The 15131-nt window shown below is 52.4% G+C and overlaps 1 protein-coding gene across 4 annotated transcripts; it reads right to left on the reverse strand.

Moving 5' to 3' along the window:
* Positions 1–5904: 5904 nt before the first annotated feature.
* On the reverse strand, positions 5905–13325 carry SYCE1 (synaptonemal complex central element protein 1). 4 transcript variants are annotated; one of them, XM_037159224.2, is made up of 13 exons: positions 13219–13325; positions 10860–10922; positions 10176–10235; positions 9774–9848; positions 9155–9202; positions 8849–8903; positions 8092–8181; positions 7796–7859; positions 6922–6988; positions 6725–6848; positions 6530–6640; positions 6311–6398; positions 5905–6065 (listed from the first exon to the last, which is right to left on the reverse strand). In XM_037159224.2, the coding sequence occupies exons 1-13, from the start codon at positions 13286–13288 to the stop codon at positions 5973–5975; spliced, it is 1008 nt and encodes a 335-aa protein (XP_037015119.2). In that variant the 5' UTR covers positions 13289–13325; the 3' UTR covers positions 5905–5972. The 4 variants fall into 4 exon arrangements, with proteins under 4 accessions (XP_037015119.2, XP_037015120.2, XP_053524355.1 ...); XM_037159225.2 differs by lacking the exon at positions 13219–13325 and adding an exon at positions 13033–13198; XM_053668380.1 differs by lacking the exon at positions 13219–13325 and adding an exon at positions 13072–13130.
* Positions 13326–15131: the final 1806 nt, after the last annotated feature.

Genomic DNA, 15131 nt, shown 5'->3' on the forward strand with positions numbered 1-15131 from the left:
TTTCTGTACCTTCTCCCCCCTTCTCCTCCTCCCACTCCCCTGTTGCTAACTCTCCTTGAGATCTTCATTTCTATGTTTCCACTCCTGATCTAGCTGTCCTGTTAGTTTGCTTTCGTTTTAGGTGTGGTTGTTAATAACTGTGAGTTTGTTGTCCTTTCACTGTTCATGTTTTTTTAACTTCTTTTTCTTAGGTAAGTCCCTTTAACATTTCATATAATAAGGGCTTGGTGATGATGAACTCCTTGAATTTGATCTTATCTGAGAAGCACCTTATCTGTCCTTCCATTCTAAATGAAAGTTTTGCTGGATAGAGCAATCTTGGTTGTAGGTCTTTGGATTTCATGACTTGGAATACCTCTTTCCAGCCCCTTCTTGCCTGTAAGGTCTCTTTTGAGAAATCTGCTGACAGTCTGATGGGAACTCCTTTGTAGGTGACTGTCCCCTTAGCTCTTGCTGCTTCTAGGATTCTCTCCTTCATTTTAATTTTGGCTAATGTAATTATGATGTGCCTTGGTGTGTTTCTTCTTGGGTCCAACTTCTTTGCTACTCTCTGAGCTTCCTGGATTTCCTGAAAGTCTATTTCCTTTGCCAGATTGGGGAAATTCTCCTTTATTATTTCTTCAAATAAGTTTTCCACTGGTGGCTGTGCCTTTCCCCCTTCTGGTACCCCTATAATTCGGATGTTGGAATGTTTAAAGATGTCCTGGAGGTTCCTAAGACTCTCCTCATTTCTTTGAATTCTTGCTTCTTGATTCTTTTCTGTTTGGCCATTATTTGCTTTCTTCTGGTCCACTCCATTGATTTGAGTCCCAGTTTCCTTTTCATTGCTATTGGTGTCCTGTGCAATTGCATTCATTTCAATTAGTTTCACCTTCATATGTTTGTCTAATTTGTGGCTATAATCAACCAGTTCTGTGAGGATCCTGATCACCAGTGTTTTAAATTGTGTGTCTGAGAGTTTTGCTATTTCTTCATCGCTTAGATTTATAGGCTCTGGGGCTTTGAGATCTTCTTGAGCCATTTTTGGTCTGTTCGTGCCCTTTAAGTATGAGAAGCGGCGCCTTGGACTTCCAGGTTGCTGGGTTGTGACGCTGTATGTGGGGGTGTGGTCAGAACGGGGAAATGGCGGCCCCCTCTGCTGTTTCTCCCAGCTGGGTGAGGAGCAGAGGCTTAGGTGGTTCACCTGGGCTGGGCCACTCAGAGTCGCTGGGTTATAACGCTGTATGTGGAGGTGGGGTCAGAGCAGAAAAATGGCGGTGCCCTCCACTGCCGCTTGCCGGGGGGACCCGCCCGGCCCCGGTCCAACTGCCCACTCCCTCGCCTGTCCACCTGCGCACAAATGCACGACCACAGTCAACACGCAGCCCCGCTGCCCCCCCCCCCCGCGGTCGCTTGCTGTCGCTCTTCTGGTCGCTCGCTGTCGCTCACTAGGTCCAACCCTGCGCCTGGATTCCGCCTCTGGATTCCGTGCGCCTGAGTCCATCTGACCGAGTCCTCCTGTGCAACCCCGCTTCACCAGCCGCTGGTTTCGCCCCTTACCGGTCAGGCTGAAGAATTTGTTGTTAATGGACTTCTAAAAAGTTCAATTTTCCGTGTTCTGGCTGTGTTTTCTGTTGCTAATATTTAGTTGTCTCTAAACTTGGTTGTGTGAGAAGGCACGGCACATCCACCTATGCCTCCATCTTGGTGGAAGTCCCTTAGGAAAATTCTGAAGTGCTGCTCCAAATGGTGGGAACAGTTGGGAGGGAGAGTGGGGGCCCTTTGAGTATAAATGTGCGATCGACCCAGGCAGGGGCATTTGGCTGAAGAATACAGGCCGACTCCGGTATGTTCACAGCGCTGGCTAGCTCTCTGGCCTCTTTGTACAAGGGCAGCAGTCCCATTCATAGGGGCTCCACCCTCAGGACCTCCTCCACCCTCAGTGGCCCCACCTCTTAATGCAGTCATGTTGGGATTAGGGTTTCAACATGCCCCTAACCCCAAGAATAGATGTCCTTACGTGCAAAACACATTCACCTCGTCCCAACAACAGCCCCAAGTCTCAATCTGTTGCACGTTCACTCTGAAGCCCAAAGTCTTGTCTCAATACCACTTACATGAAGCACGGCGAGAATCAGGGCACAACTCGCCCTCAGGCAGCCAACACGTGGCTGTGGGCTGTGTTGCTGGTGACCTTTGAATGTTGGGTTTTTGCATCTTTCACACTTACACACCCATGCTATATTCATGTATACTTACACAGACCTAAAACATGTTCATTGAACTTGCAAAGCATTCACGTGTCACTGTGGGCAGAAACGGCACCGTTACCATCAGTTCCCAGCTCACAAACACGACCTACCTCCACTTATGTGGGGCTGTTTGGGGGATTGTGCACACCTGTCATTACATTAATTCCAAGATGCATGGTGTTTTATGCTACTGTAAATACAGTTTTAAAAATTCCATTTTGCCACTTGCTACTGAATCCCAGCATGCCTGTAAGCAGCTGAGTTGTCTTGCTGGAGCAAGGCGTGCAGCTGCCCCACACAGACCTGATCCAGCCAGGCACGACACGTGCTGAACACTAGTGTGAGCTGAGTTCAGGTGTCCCCCGCACGTCTCATCACTGTTTACTGAGGAGAGAGAAATGCAGGACTGACCAGGCTCTCAGCTGGTCCTGGTGCGTGCCCAGGAGGGCTGTTCTGCAGCAAGAACCCGGCTCCCTGGTTCTAAGGTGTCCTGTGCACACGTGCATGGGTGGCTCCTGACATGAAGTGCGGCTGCAGACCTCGCAGACAGGAAGCATACCCTTATCTGATGCTCACCCTTACCTGAAAGCTATTGCGATACTGTGCCATTCTCTTGCAATAAACTGTAGACACCTCAGCATTGTTATTTTGGGTCTTGTGCCCTGATATATGCACATCAATTAGATTTTTTTAAATACTGACCTCTACTTAGCAAACCTTTGTATTCATTCAGCCATTCTGGAATACATCTGTAGACTCATCTCTGAAGCACATTAGCAGTTCTTCTGCTCTTGGTTTCCTGCTTCACCGTCTGGAACTTCAGTAGGCGGAGTGATTGAACACACCTGACATGCCTTAGACATGTCACCAGGAAGTATCAATGAAGTTACCTTCTATCTCTGGCTTTCTGAGTTTGTTTTTTCACATAAATAGGTGTTGCATTTGTCAAAGGCCTTTTATTCACCAATTGAGCTAATTATTTTTATTTATTTATTTATTTATTTATTTATTTATTTTTAAATTGATTATGCTGTTACAGTTGTTCTATTCCCCCCTTCATTCCCCTCCACCCTGCCCCCCATTACCCCCCTTTAGTTTATGTCCATGTGTCTCAAGTCCTTTAGGTTCTATATTTCCCATGCTATTCTTGCCCCCCCATCTATTTTCTATCTACTGTCTATGCTACTTATTTTCTGTACCTTCTCCCCCCCTTCTCCTCCTCCCACTCCCCTGTTGCTAACCCTCCTTGAGATCTTCATTTCTATGTTTCCACTCCTGATCTAGCTGTCCTTTAAGTTTGCTTTCGTTTTAGGTGTGGTTGTTAATAACTGTGAGCTTGTTGTCCATTCACTGTTCATGTTTCTTTAACTTCTTTTTCTTAGATAAGTCCCTTTAACATTTCATATAATAAGGGCTTGGTGATGATGAACTCCTTGAATTTGATCTTATCTGAGAAGCACCTTATCTGTCCTTCCATTCTAAATGAAAGTTTTGCTGGATAGAGCAATCTTGGTTGTAGGTCTTTAGATTTCATGACTTGGAATATTTCTTTCCAGCCCCTTCTTGCCTGTAAGGTCTCTTTTGAGAAATCTGCTGACAGTCTGATGGGGACTCCTTTGTAGGTGATTGTCCCCTTAGCTCTTGCTGCTTCTAGGATTCTCTCCTTCATTTTAATTTTGGCTAATGTAATTATGATGTGCCTTGGTGTGTTTCCTCTTGAGTCCAACTTTTTTGGTACTCTCTGAGCTTCTTGGATTTCTTGGAAGTCTATTTCCTTTGCCAGATTGGGGAAATTTTCTTTTATTATTTGTTCAAATAAGTTTTCCACTGGTGGCTGTGCCTTTCCCCCATCTGGTACCCCTATAATTCAGATATTGGAGTGTTTAAAGATGTCCTGGAGGTTCCTAAGACTCTCCTCATTTCTTTGAATTCTTTCTCCTTGACTCTTTTCTGTTTGGCCATTATTTGCTTTCTTCTGGTCCACTCCATTGATTTGAGTCCCAGTTTCCTTTTCATCGCTATTGGTTTCCTGTGGAATTCCATTAATTTCCATTAGTTTAATCTTCATATGTTTCTCTAATTTGTGGCTATAATCAACCAGATCTGTGAGGATCCTGATGACCAGTGTTTTAAACTGTGGGTCTGAGAGTTTTGCTATTTCTTCGTCGCTTAGATTTATTTCTGGGGCTTTGAGGTCTTCTTGCGACATTTTTGGTCTGTTCTGGCCCTTTAAGTGTGAGAAGCGGCGCCTTGGACTCCCAGGTCGCTGGGTTGTGACGCTGTATGTGGAGGCGTGGTCAGAGTGGGGAAATGGCGGCGCCCTCTACTGCCGTGGCCGGTCCAAGCGCCCACTCCCTCGCCTGTCCGCTCGCGGGCAAATAGGCGACCGCAGTCAACACGCAGCACCGCCTCCCCACTGTCTCCTCTGCAGTCGCTCACCTGGTGGGTTGCTCGGTCGCTCACTAGGTCCAATCCTGCGTTTGGAACCCGTGCGTCTGGATTCGCGCATCTGGATTCCGCGCCTGGGTCCGTCCGACCGAGTCCTCCTGTGCAACCCCTCACCAGACGCCGGTTTCGCCCCTTACCGGTCGGGCTGAAGAATTTGTTGTTAACGGACTTCCGAAAAGTTCAATTTTCCGTGTTCTGGTTGTGTTTTCTGATGCTAATATTTAGTTGTCCCTAAACTTGGTTGTGTGAGAAGGCACGGCACATCCACCTATACCTCCATCTTGGCGGAAGTTGAGCTATTTACTTTCTGTTGTGAACTAAGTCTACAGAATTAGTTCTACTCAGGGACTTGGCCAATGGCAGTTTTCTAGAAGCATGTTCCTATGTCATTCATGAACATATTCATTTCACAAGACTCATGTTTGACAGGACAGACACAGCCAGTTCACGCCCACCACCAGCATGACCAACTCTATCTCAAGAGCTAGACAATTAAGTGCATCTGAGGCTGGACACTGAGCTCTCCACAAATGTCCCCCAGACGTGCTCTTCCTCTTCCATGGAGCCAGCCCTACCACCCACTGTCCCGAGTGTGGGAGCCTTTCAAGACAGGGAACCTCCTTGGACTTAATTCACTGTACTCTGACCCAGGAGCACAGACTTGACTCCCAACATTGCCCTCAACTGGGTCAATGCAAGGGGCGGACCTGAAACGAGCCTCAGAGGCACAAACAGCCCCATGTGACCGGCTCCAAACACAGTGGGGTTTGCTAACAGTATATTCTTGCAACGAATGTCTCAGTTACATGTTCTGTGCCCACGAAAACATAATGCACACTCAGCTTCCAGTTACACTCTTTTTCTCAGCCAGTCAGGGGTGACCATGAGCATGCAACTGACAGGCTGGCTGCAGCGCCTGGGTCCTCATTGCTGGGGTTTCTGGGTTCTGTGGAGTCCAAACCTGAGCAAGAGACCGTCATAGGGAGACTTCTCAGAGCCCCTGTGTCTATTGTGCGAGGGCCTCAGGCCTGCATCCTCTGCCTGGGGACCCAGACCAGTAGGTCCTAGAAATGAGCAGACCAGAGGCTATGAGGTTAGGGAAGCTTCTCAGTGCCCGCTGAGGCCAAGAGGTAGAGTGTGGCCAAGGATGTCCCCACTCTCTGGGGCCAGGGGTCTTGAGCCGCCCAACTCCAAGCCCCTGGCAAAAACTTGGCTGAGACAGCTGTGCAGAAATAGAGCCTTTATTTCCTGAAGCCCATTCCATAAGCTCCAGGGTAGGGTGGGCCTCATTGCCTAGGATGGTATCAGGCCCTGCTCGGTGGATGGCTTTGGGCAGCTCGGTGGGCAGCATTTCTCCTCACTGACTCTGAGGGGCTTTGGATTGGCCTGCAGGAGGTCAGGGTCTGAGATGGAAGTCTCCACGGGTCCCTGTAGCCACACCCTCCCGGGGCCTACGCCTTCCCACCCCACCACTGCCAGCTTCTACACCTTTGCCCTGGCTGCGCCCTGTGATAATGCCCTTCCCTGAAGAACATCCTCTGAGGACTCCCTGGGCCCCCTCCATGCCTTCCTGCCCCCTAGTTCCTTTCCTGAGCTGTCCCTGATTTCTGCCACTTGACTCAAGGGCTCACAGCTTCTCCTGGGCTGGCCATGTCCTCTTGCTTGTCCTGGGCTTGAACAGTGACCTGGACTCCGAGGTTTTCCAGCTCCTCCTTCAGCCTAGACAGAAAGGGGTGGAAAGGGGGAGGCACAAGAAGGCCTGCAGAGATCAGGAGGCAGGGGCAGGAGAAAGAGACCCCCTTTACCACCCTTCCTCTATGGGCTGGGGGGTGGGGAGGGTCCATGCCCACCTCTGCTTCTTCTGCTGCAGCTGCTTGCACTTCTCCTGTAGCTGCTCATGGCGCTGGGCAGTGTTATCTAGGAGCTCCTGGGCCCTTCTGTTCTCCTCCTCGAAGAGGTGCCTGGGGCCGGGGTGGGGGGCATCATCCTCCTGTGCTGGCAGCATCCTCCCTCCACCCCATCTTCCCACCCTGTCCCTGTCTTACACTGCAGCTGCTGCCTCCTTGCTGCGGAGGAAGAGCCCCTCAGTGATGGCAGAGCAGCCCTTGGCCCCAAACTGGGAGCACAGACGATGCTTCACGTCCTCCAGCTTTGCCTCCACCAATTTCTCTGTAGTGGAAGGGACAGTTGGGCGGGGCAGGGCAGGGCAAGTTGGGGCTGACCAGGGCCTCCCCATTCTCACCTTCCTTGAGCAACTGCTCCTTGCTGCTGTCCAGGCTGCCAATCTCTTGTGCCAGTTGCTCTGGCCTCTGAGGGGGTAGAAAGGAGGCCCATGCACACTCCTGCCTCCCCCACTCATCTCAGAGAGGCCTACCCGGACCTAGTCTTCACTCAGCACGCTGTGCTTCCCACCACTCTGGCCTGCCAAGCATGCCAGGCACCGTCCGGCCTCAGGGCCGCTGCACTGGCCACTGCCTCTGCTTGGAACTGTTTCTGCCCAGACGCCTGTGGGGCTGAGCTGGAGAGGCTCCGGAAGAGGCTATTGTCCAGGAGTTTCCTAAGCTTTGAAAGCAGCCCTGGGGCAATTATTTATTCTAATAATTAGAATAAATGTTGATGCTGCCAGCCAACACTACAAGACAGAGCTCTCCTCTGGAGAATCAGTTGCTGGCCCAGCACTGTGGCTCCTCCTCTTCTCTCTGTGCGGCCCCTCACTGAGCCCTTCCATCTGACATTCGCCCTCTCTGCCAATTTTCTGGTTGGAAGGTAGGGATCCTTGGTGGCAACACTGCAGCTTCTCCACTGCTGTGCTGTGATGTCCCCAAACATATCCATGGATCTCCCTGATGGATGACCCCTCCCCTTGGGTCATCAAGATCCGTCCTGACCACTGAAGGGCCCTGGGAAGGCAGCGGGGATGGGCAGGCAGACCAGTGACAAGGAGGAAAGTGGCAGTGAGGGGGGTGCCGAGGCTCTGACTGGAGGGAATTCTCACGTATAGCCCCCAGGGCTTGCTTGGGCCGTGTGTGTAGCAGGGAACAGAAAGGAGGCCTGAGAATGGCCCTGAAGTTTGGTTCTATTGGGAAAGATAGGGAAGGTGGCTTTCAGTAACTCACATGGAATTCCCAGAGGTCCTTGTGCTGGCCCATTAACTCTTCCAACTGTTCCTCGAAATCCAATCTGGGGGCCAACCACACAGGATGAGGGGTCATGGGGTGCAACCCCTCACAACCTGGCCCAGGCCAGGGGTTTTCATTCACAGCCTCAGGGCACTGCCCATGTTCCTTGCTCTGCTTGAAGCACCTTCACTGCCTTGACTGGCAGCTCAGCTAGTTCTTCTGACCCCATCCCTGACATTACCCACACTCACCACCCTTTCCAGCACCCCACCCCCCCAAGCACTGGGCTTTACCTCAGCTGCCTCTGTTTGCGCTTCTCTTCCTCAATCTCGGAGTTCAGCACAGAAATCCGCTCCTTGTACTCCTGCAGCAGGATATGCTTCCTGCGAAGAGGCGAGGCAGCCCTCAGACGTTTTCTCCAAACGCATCTCCAGGAGGTGGCTTGGGTGGGGCTGCTCCCTCCCTCTCCCAAGGTCTGCTCTAGCCTTCTAGGTGGAGGTCCTTCTCTATCATTTCGTGGGGGGCATAAGCACACGGCACTTGGAAATACCTTTGTGAGGATCAGGGAGGTCAACATGGATGTGGTCAAGTGCAGAAGCACACACACATTAATCTCCTCTGACTTCCCCAAACAGGCCCAGTCTTAGCAAGCCAGGGCTTGGTGCCTCTGGCTACAAGCTAAGCCATGTAAGTGTTCAGGAGGTGGAGAGGGGGAAGCACAAATAGCTGAGTGGGTGGGAGGAGAGTGGCTGAGTGGTGAGAGGCTGAGTGGACAGAGGGTTGGCTCAATCCCTAAATGAACAGACAGATGGGCAAGAGCAAAAGGCATAGAATGAAAACCAGCTAAAGGGACTGAATTGGTGTTGTAGCCAAAGAACGAGTATCCCGGTGAGACCACTGTGACAGAACTGTAGGAGTGAGATGAGAAGACACGCCCGTGGCCTTTCCCTCTGACCGAAGGAGAAAATAAGAGCTATGGGCTGCGAGGCATCCCTTCCTTTCTTTACCAGAGGGCAAAGCAGGGCAGAGGTGGCCATGCGGAGCTCTCACCTCTGCGCCTCACTCTCCTTCTCCTGGCAGTGCAGCCTGAGGGTCCGGAGGGTCTCTGCAGGGAGAGGGACCGGGGGCTCCAATAGAGCCCCTCACAACATCAGGTTTGTGGAAAGGTAACAGGGTCCCATCCTGTGGCACCTCATGGACACCTGACGGGACTTTGTCACTGACTGCAAGTCTGGTGGGAGCCACAGGAGGCATGCAAGCTGATTCCAGTTTCGAAAGGCTTCGGCGGCTCTGTAGGCAGTGAGCTTCCCAAGGGCAGCAAAGGCACAAACCTGGGGATGGTGTAGCCGCAATTACCTTGCTTTTTGTTCAAGGTCTCTTTCAGGCGCACTTTCTCTCCACTCACTGGAAAACACAGCCACAAGTTCAGTCCTCAGGGACCGCTCAATGCACCCTCAGGGACTGGGCTTGCCCACGGTCACCTGGGCAGTTTGGTACAGCCCTACCCTGAAATACCAGTGTGAACGCCTCAAGGCAAATTTCCTCCACACTCTCTGTGAGCACCAAAGGGCCCTGATGTCGGTAATGGGTGGCTGTGAGGACCCTGCGGAATAGAGGTGTTTACAGAGAGCGGAGAGCTACACATCACGTGAGTAAGGGCTGTGAAGAAACACACCAGCAGTGGGATGTGTGATCAGGTGGTACAGGGTGCTGTCTTTAGATGGGATGATTGGGATGGGTTCTCCCTGACCACGGAACATTTGAGCTGAAAGCTGAATGATGATGTAAAGCAACCGGATCGTATATTATCTGGAGGGAAGAGCCCAGCAAAAGCCCTGAAGTGGAAGTATGGTAGGACCTGAGGTTGGAGAGGGGGTAGAGGCCTTTGACCACAGCAAAGAGGCTGAGTATATGCAATACTGGGTTCAGGGAGGTGTGCCACTGAGGACCTTGGAGTGAGTCCTAGAGCGCTTACGTGAGTCCAGCTCCTTCTGCAGGGCCTCCCAGACAGTCCGGGCCTCGCCTAGCTCCTCGCTGGCTTTCTTTTTTGCTGTCCCAAAAAGAAGGACAGACATTGTGAAAATGCAGCTTCCAACTGCACCATTCCTTGCAAAGAGTAACATTTTACATTTGTCTTCAAGCAAACCTAGAGGGACCCAGATATTACAAAACAGGAAAATGAGGTTTCCAGAGGCCTTCCTGTCGGGCTGTGCTGGCAGCAGGCCCAGGTCAATGGGCACACGCCTCTAACTACTGCTTTGGGATCTGCTTGGTTCAACACCCTGCTGGTGCTGTTGTGAAACAGTAATTTCTGAACAAGGGGTCCTGCAACTCACATGGCTACACCTGGCTTAAGAGCCAAGGTTCCTGAGCTCACCTTGCTGAACCTCATTAATCCGGTTAATCAGGACCTCAACCCGGGGCTCTAGGCTTCCCGCTGCAGAAGGAAAGAAGGCGAGTGAAGTTGATTGCAGGGCAGGCAGGGGCGGGTGGGAGCCCCTCGGGGGCTCTCACTGCAGGTAGGGGAGATAAGGAACAGATACACTGAGACTCTGACTCAGGCTGTGGTTACCGTAGTCAGGAGAAATACAGGGAAAGGGATTAAAGATGGAAGGAGTGGGACATGATTCTTCAGATACAGCAAAGGCTCCAGGGCCCTGAATCAAGGAAGGGGACAGGCTCTGTACTCCATGGGTAGGAGTAGGAGGCAGTGGGTACAGAGGTCTGCCCTGAGATGGCATCCTGGCTGGGAGGTACATGTGGCAGTGGGTGAGTGGGGGGTGTGGAGGACGGGGAGATGGAGGTGGAAACGTGGGTTTAATTGAATGCAGGGGAAATCAAATGGGTGGTCAGCAAGGGGGCTGCAACTGCGTTTTGAGAAAATGTTTTGCTTGCTATCTGCTTATATTTTAATTTTGGATCATGGGTCCATATTTTTATTTAAAGAAATTAAGTTTTAAAAGTTAAGAGTGAATGAGTTCATTTCCCAAGGCCATGAACTGAGGGGTCTGGAAATGAGTCCATTTCTGTCTGAGCCTGAGTTATAAAGGAGACATATGACCTTTCTGCAACTTCTTCACCATTTCCATCAAGTCTTCAATTTTCTGTGAGGACTCGGCTGTCCCTGTGGAGATAAAACGGGATGTCTCAGAACCTGTGAGAGAGAAGCCTGAGGAAGGGTCTGCCAGCCTGGGCTGGGACTGAGGTGGGCCAACGGCAGGTCTCTGGCCAGACCGGTGCCCCTGCTCCTTGTCCTGAAGTGCACCCTGCACGAGACAAACCGAGTCTCTTCATGGTCAGCTTTTCCTAAAGGGTGAAATGCCACACAGATATCCCCTTAATAAAACTCAGGGTGCAGGACAGGATGCACCCTCCCTGCTGATACTGTTCAAAGTTTGGTCAAACTCCTGATATAACAATGAAAGAAAAGAAAGGAAGGACATGAAAAGCTGGAAGCAAGGAATCAGAACTCACAGTAAGTGGCAGACAGCACAATCAACTGGAAAGCGCTAGAGAATCTTATTTTAAAAAACCTACGGGGAACAGTAAGACAATTTAGTAAGATGTCTCACTTAAGGACATATAAATACAAATAGCTTCTCTATGTACAACAATCATTATTATGAAGCTCCCCAGTAAAATATTTCATACTGACTGGCTTGTAATCAATATAGGCATTTATTCTTTTACCCCCTAGTGAAGTAGATCTATTACTAAGGGCATTATCATCACAGTAAAGGTAACCAGACTTTATGGGACACTTGATGTGCTCGTATAGGGCTCTTGACCAAGAATGACACGTACTTACTAAGCCTCTCAATCTAAATACCAACTCAGAGGAAACACAGGCAGAACAGGTTACATCGCTCATGGGTATGAACCGGGCAGCATTCAGACCGGGAAGCTCCACAGGAAAAGCAGCCCCCTTCTTTAACAATAAATTTTGGGGAACAGGGAGACCCTTGCAGATTTGAAGAGATTGTTAAAGAGACATGTTAACTAATCTCAGGAAAAATGGACCACACATCGATCTTGATTCAAACAAAAGCACTTTTGAAACTGCTGATGACACAATCAGGGAAACTTGAAAACTGACCTGTCACCCGGTGAAACAAAGGAATTATGTAGCTAATGGCACTGTGTTCAGTTTTCTGGAGAGTACTGGCCCTGTAGATAACTTGTAGAGAATACATGGAAGTATTTGCGGATTATGTGCTTTGATGCCTGGAATGCTTTGAATGACCGATGGAGTGGGTGAGGACAAAGAGCAAACCTGATCATCTCTGAAGCTGAAAGACACATTTGTGGGGTAATTACACTTGTCTCCGACCTTTGTATATGTTTAAATTTTACACAGTACAAAGTTGTAGCCCTGGCTGGTGGGGCTCAGTGGCTGGAGCAATCACCGGTTCCATTCCCAGTCAGGGCACAGGCCTGGGTTGCGGGCCAGGTCCCCAGTAGGGTGCGCGAGAAGCCACCGCACATTGATGTTTCTCCCTCCCTTCCCCTCTCTAGAATTAAATAAAATATATTTTTAAAGTTTTAAAAAAATCAACCCACCAACCAACTACTCAATTTGGAGAAGCTAAACCATCCTCTCTACAGGAGAGCAGGGAAGTGAACCCAAAACTACACAAATGGCCAAGGGATGGCGAAACGACGCACGGCCTCCACCGTCACGGAAGTTGAGACCGCCAGGCACTGGGCGGCCACCTTCCGAGGACGCCGCTGCCCTCCGTCACCTGCTCAGGACCGCGCGCCGCGGCCTCAGAGCGGCGCCTGCTGCGGTCGGACGCGGAAAGGACGGCGGCGCAGGGTTCGCGCGTCCCGCGCGGCCGCAGCTCTCAGCGTCGGTCCGCTCCGCGGGGCGCAAATGCGGCCCTCGGCCTGGCAGTCGGGCCTGCCGTGCGTGTCCCCGGAGGACCCGCGGGGCAGCAGCGAAGCCCTGGGGCCGGCTAGCTGAGCCCCCTCCGTGTGACTTCCTTTGACATACTTTCAAATGTACTTAAACGTTGCAGAAACAGAACCGACAGCGCCTGCACGCCCTTGCCAGGCGCTCCATCGGTGGAGACCCAGGGCAGGTGCGGGGGCGCCGGAGGTCCAGGGCCGTCCCCGCCGCCACGGCCGGCCGTTAGCGCCGCGCGGTGCCCTCTGACCCCCGAGGGGCCGCTGCGGCCCAAGTCGCAACCACACGGGCCCCGGAGGACATCAAACGAGACTAATGAGCCCCTCACTTCTGCGCTCCCCGCAGGACCCCCGCTCCTTGCGGTCACCGGTCAGACGTCCTCCTCCGGCGCCGCCCGCACTGCGCTGAGCGCAGCCTTCGCCGCCAACCGTCCGCCCGACCGCCGGATTCTGAGGGGCAGGCCTCCTGCAGCCCGCCCGCGCTCCCCACGGAGGCCCGCGCCGCCCAGCAGTACCTTCGGCCTGCCCAGCCCGGCCCGCGGATCCCGGGGGCTCCGCCCCGGATGGCCCGGGCCGCGTCGCCATATCCTCTCAGTTCCCTGGCGCCAGGCAGCGGGAGCGTCTGCTGGGACGCGGGAAAGCCCGCGCGAGGGCGGGGCGTCCGAAGCACGCGTGCGCGGTGTGCTCCGTTCGCCATCCCTTGGGGCCCGCGCTGGTGGGCATCCTTAAAGCCAATGGAAGAGGGGAGGGCCGTGTGCAGACTTCCGCGGGCGGAGTCCGACTGGCGAATAGCAGGAATCTGTGATCTGCGCATGTGTAGAGGCCTCCCCAGGGGGTGCGTCGCTGGCGTCGCTGGCACTGCAGCACGTGCTTCCGGACGGTCTACTCGGGTGCGGAGCTTTGGCCTTTGTCTGCGGCGCCTCTTACCGCGCAGACCACGGATTTGCCGTGGCAGCAACGGCTCTGGGGCGCAGCAGCAGTTTCTGCTGCTCCTTTCCGGTGGGTGCAGAGGTGAGCACGAAGCTGGGCAGACCCTCGTTCCGCCCAGCTGGGTCCGGAGGCTGGTCGCACCTCCCTGTGGATGGGCAGGGCCCGAAGGGTCAGCCGGTCTGCAGGGAGGGCAGTGAGTGCAGGGACAGCAGCCTGTTGGGCAGCAGGGAATCCTGCCCTGCAGGTGGTCCCCAGGAGTTGTGCAGGTGGAGGCGAGGCTTCAGATGGGCCGGCACCCACCCAGCCTGGATGCTCGCTGCTGCGCGGAATTCCCATTTCTTGGGAGAGGCGAGGCTGGCGGGCCTGGGTGCTTCCCAGCCTGCCCACTGTGTACAGCCTGTTCTGAGACGCCATAAGAGCAGGTTACAGCACTGTGTGTGCGGAGCCCGGCCCTGAGCGCCGGCTGTCAGTTTCTCTTCTCTGTGGACGGGAATAGTGACTATAGCAAGAGGGAGCACTGAATGGATGTGCCTGTGTGACAGTTCCTATTCTAGCTACGCACAGGGTTACTTCGCTGAAGCTTTTACCCAGCCTGACCCGGCTGCCCTCACCCACTCTGCTCCCGCCACCAGGCTTCTTCCTCAAAACTAAGGGGCTTAGACCCACCTCAAGCCTTTACAAAGAAAGGCTGTGACCTCTACCAAGAGCATCCTTCCAGAAGGTCAAAACTTGAATTGTCACATCGAGGGTAATATAATATGCCTTTTACAAATCCATACTTTCCATGATAAGGTTATGGAAAAATCACAGGGCCAGTGTTAGGACTAAAGGTCAAGGTAAGAGTCTGAGTCTGGACCAAGGTCAGGGAAAGGGTCAGTGGTCAATGTCAGAGGCCAGATTCAGAATCACTTCTTGTCGTTAGGGTCAGGGTGAGGGAGGTTAGTAAGAAGGTAGGAAATTCCTTGGCAAGTGGAATGGGGAACCTGAGACAGCTGAGCAAGTAACAGCCAGCTAAGAAATCACGGGATCTTATCTTCCCTAACCAAGGACACATAGGAGCGGATGTCTCCTCCCCAACCAGAGAGTGAATAGCTTAAATCACCCCGGTCAAGGAGAGAGATAACAGAGACCCACAGGTGCCATTAGCATCAGCCAAACCCCCGCATGGATGAAGTCAGGGGAGTAAATAACTAACAAGAGCCACTGAGAGCCAGACAAATCCAAGAGTGAAGCTGACCAGAGAATGACCCCAAACCGTCTATGCACTCATTCCGATTCATCAGCATGTCAAAGGACACAGCTGTAAAGCCATTTAATACTCTGGGCGCCCGGGGTGGTGTGGGTCCTGTTAGACAGAGCTGGGACCCGAGGCTCCGAGGGTTTCAAGTGTGTGCAGGTGCTCATAAGTGATCTTCCGAGTCAGGGCAGGGCACTCCCATTTCCTCACGCTTTTTCATAGAGCATTCCAGAACCTCTCCCTGAAATGCAGAGTCCAGGG

Source organism: Artibeus jamaicensis, unplaced genomic scaffold (assembly GCF_021234435.1).
Source record: "Artibeus jamaicensis isolate MK-2021 breed Jamaican fruit bat unplaced genomic scaffold, CSHL_Jam_final contig_490, whole genome shotgun sequence".
Lineage (NCBI taxonomy): Eukaryota > Metazoa > Chordata > Mammalia > Chiroptera > Phyllostomidae > Artibeus > Artibeus jamaicensis.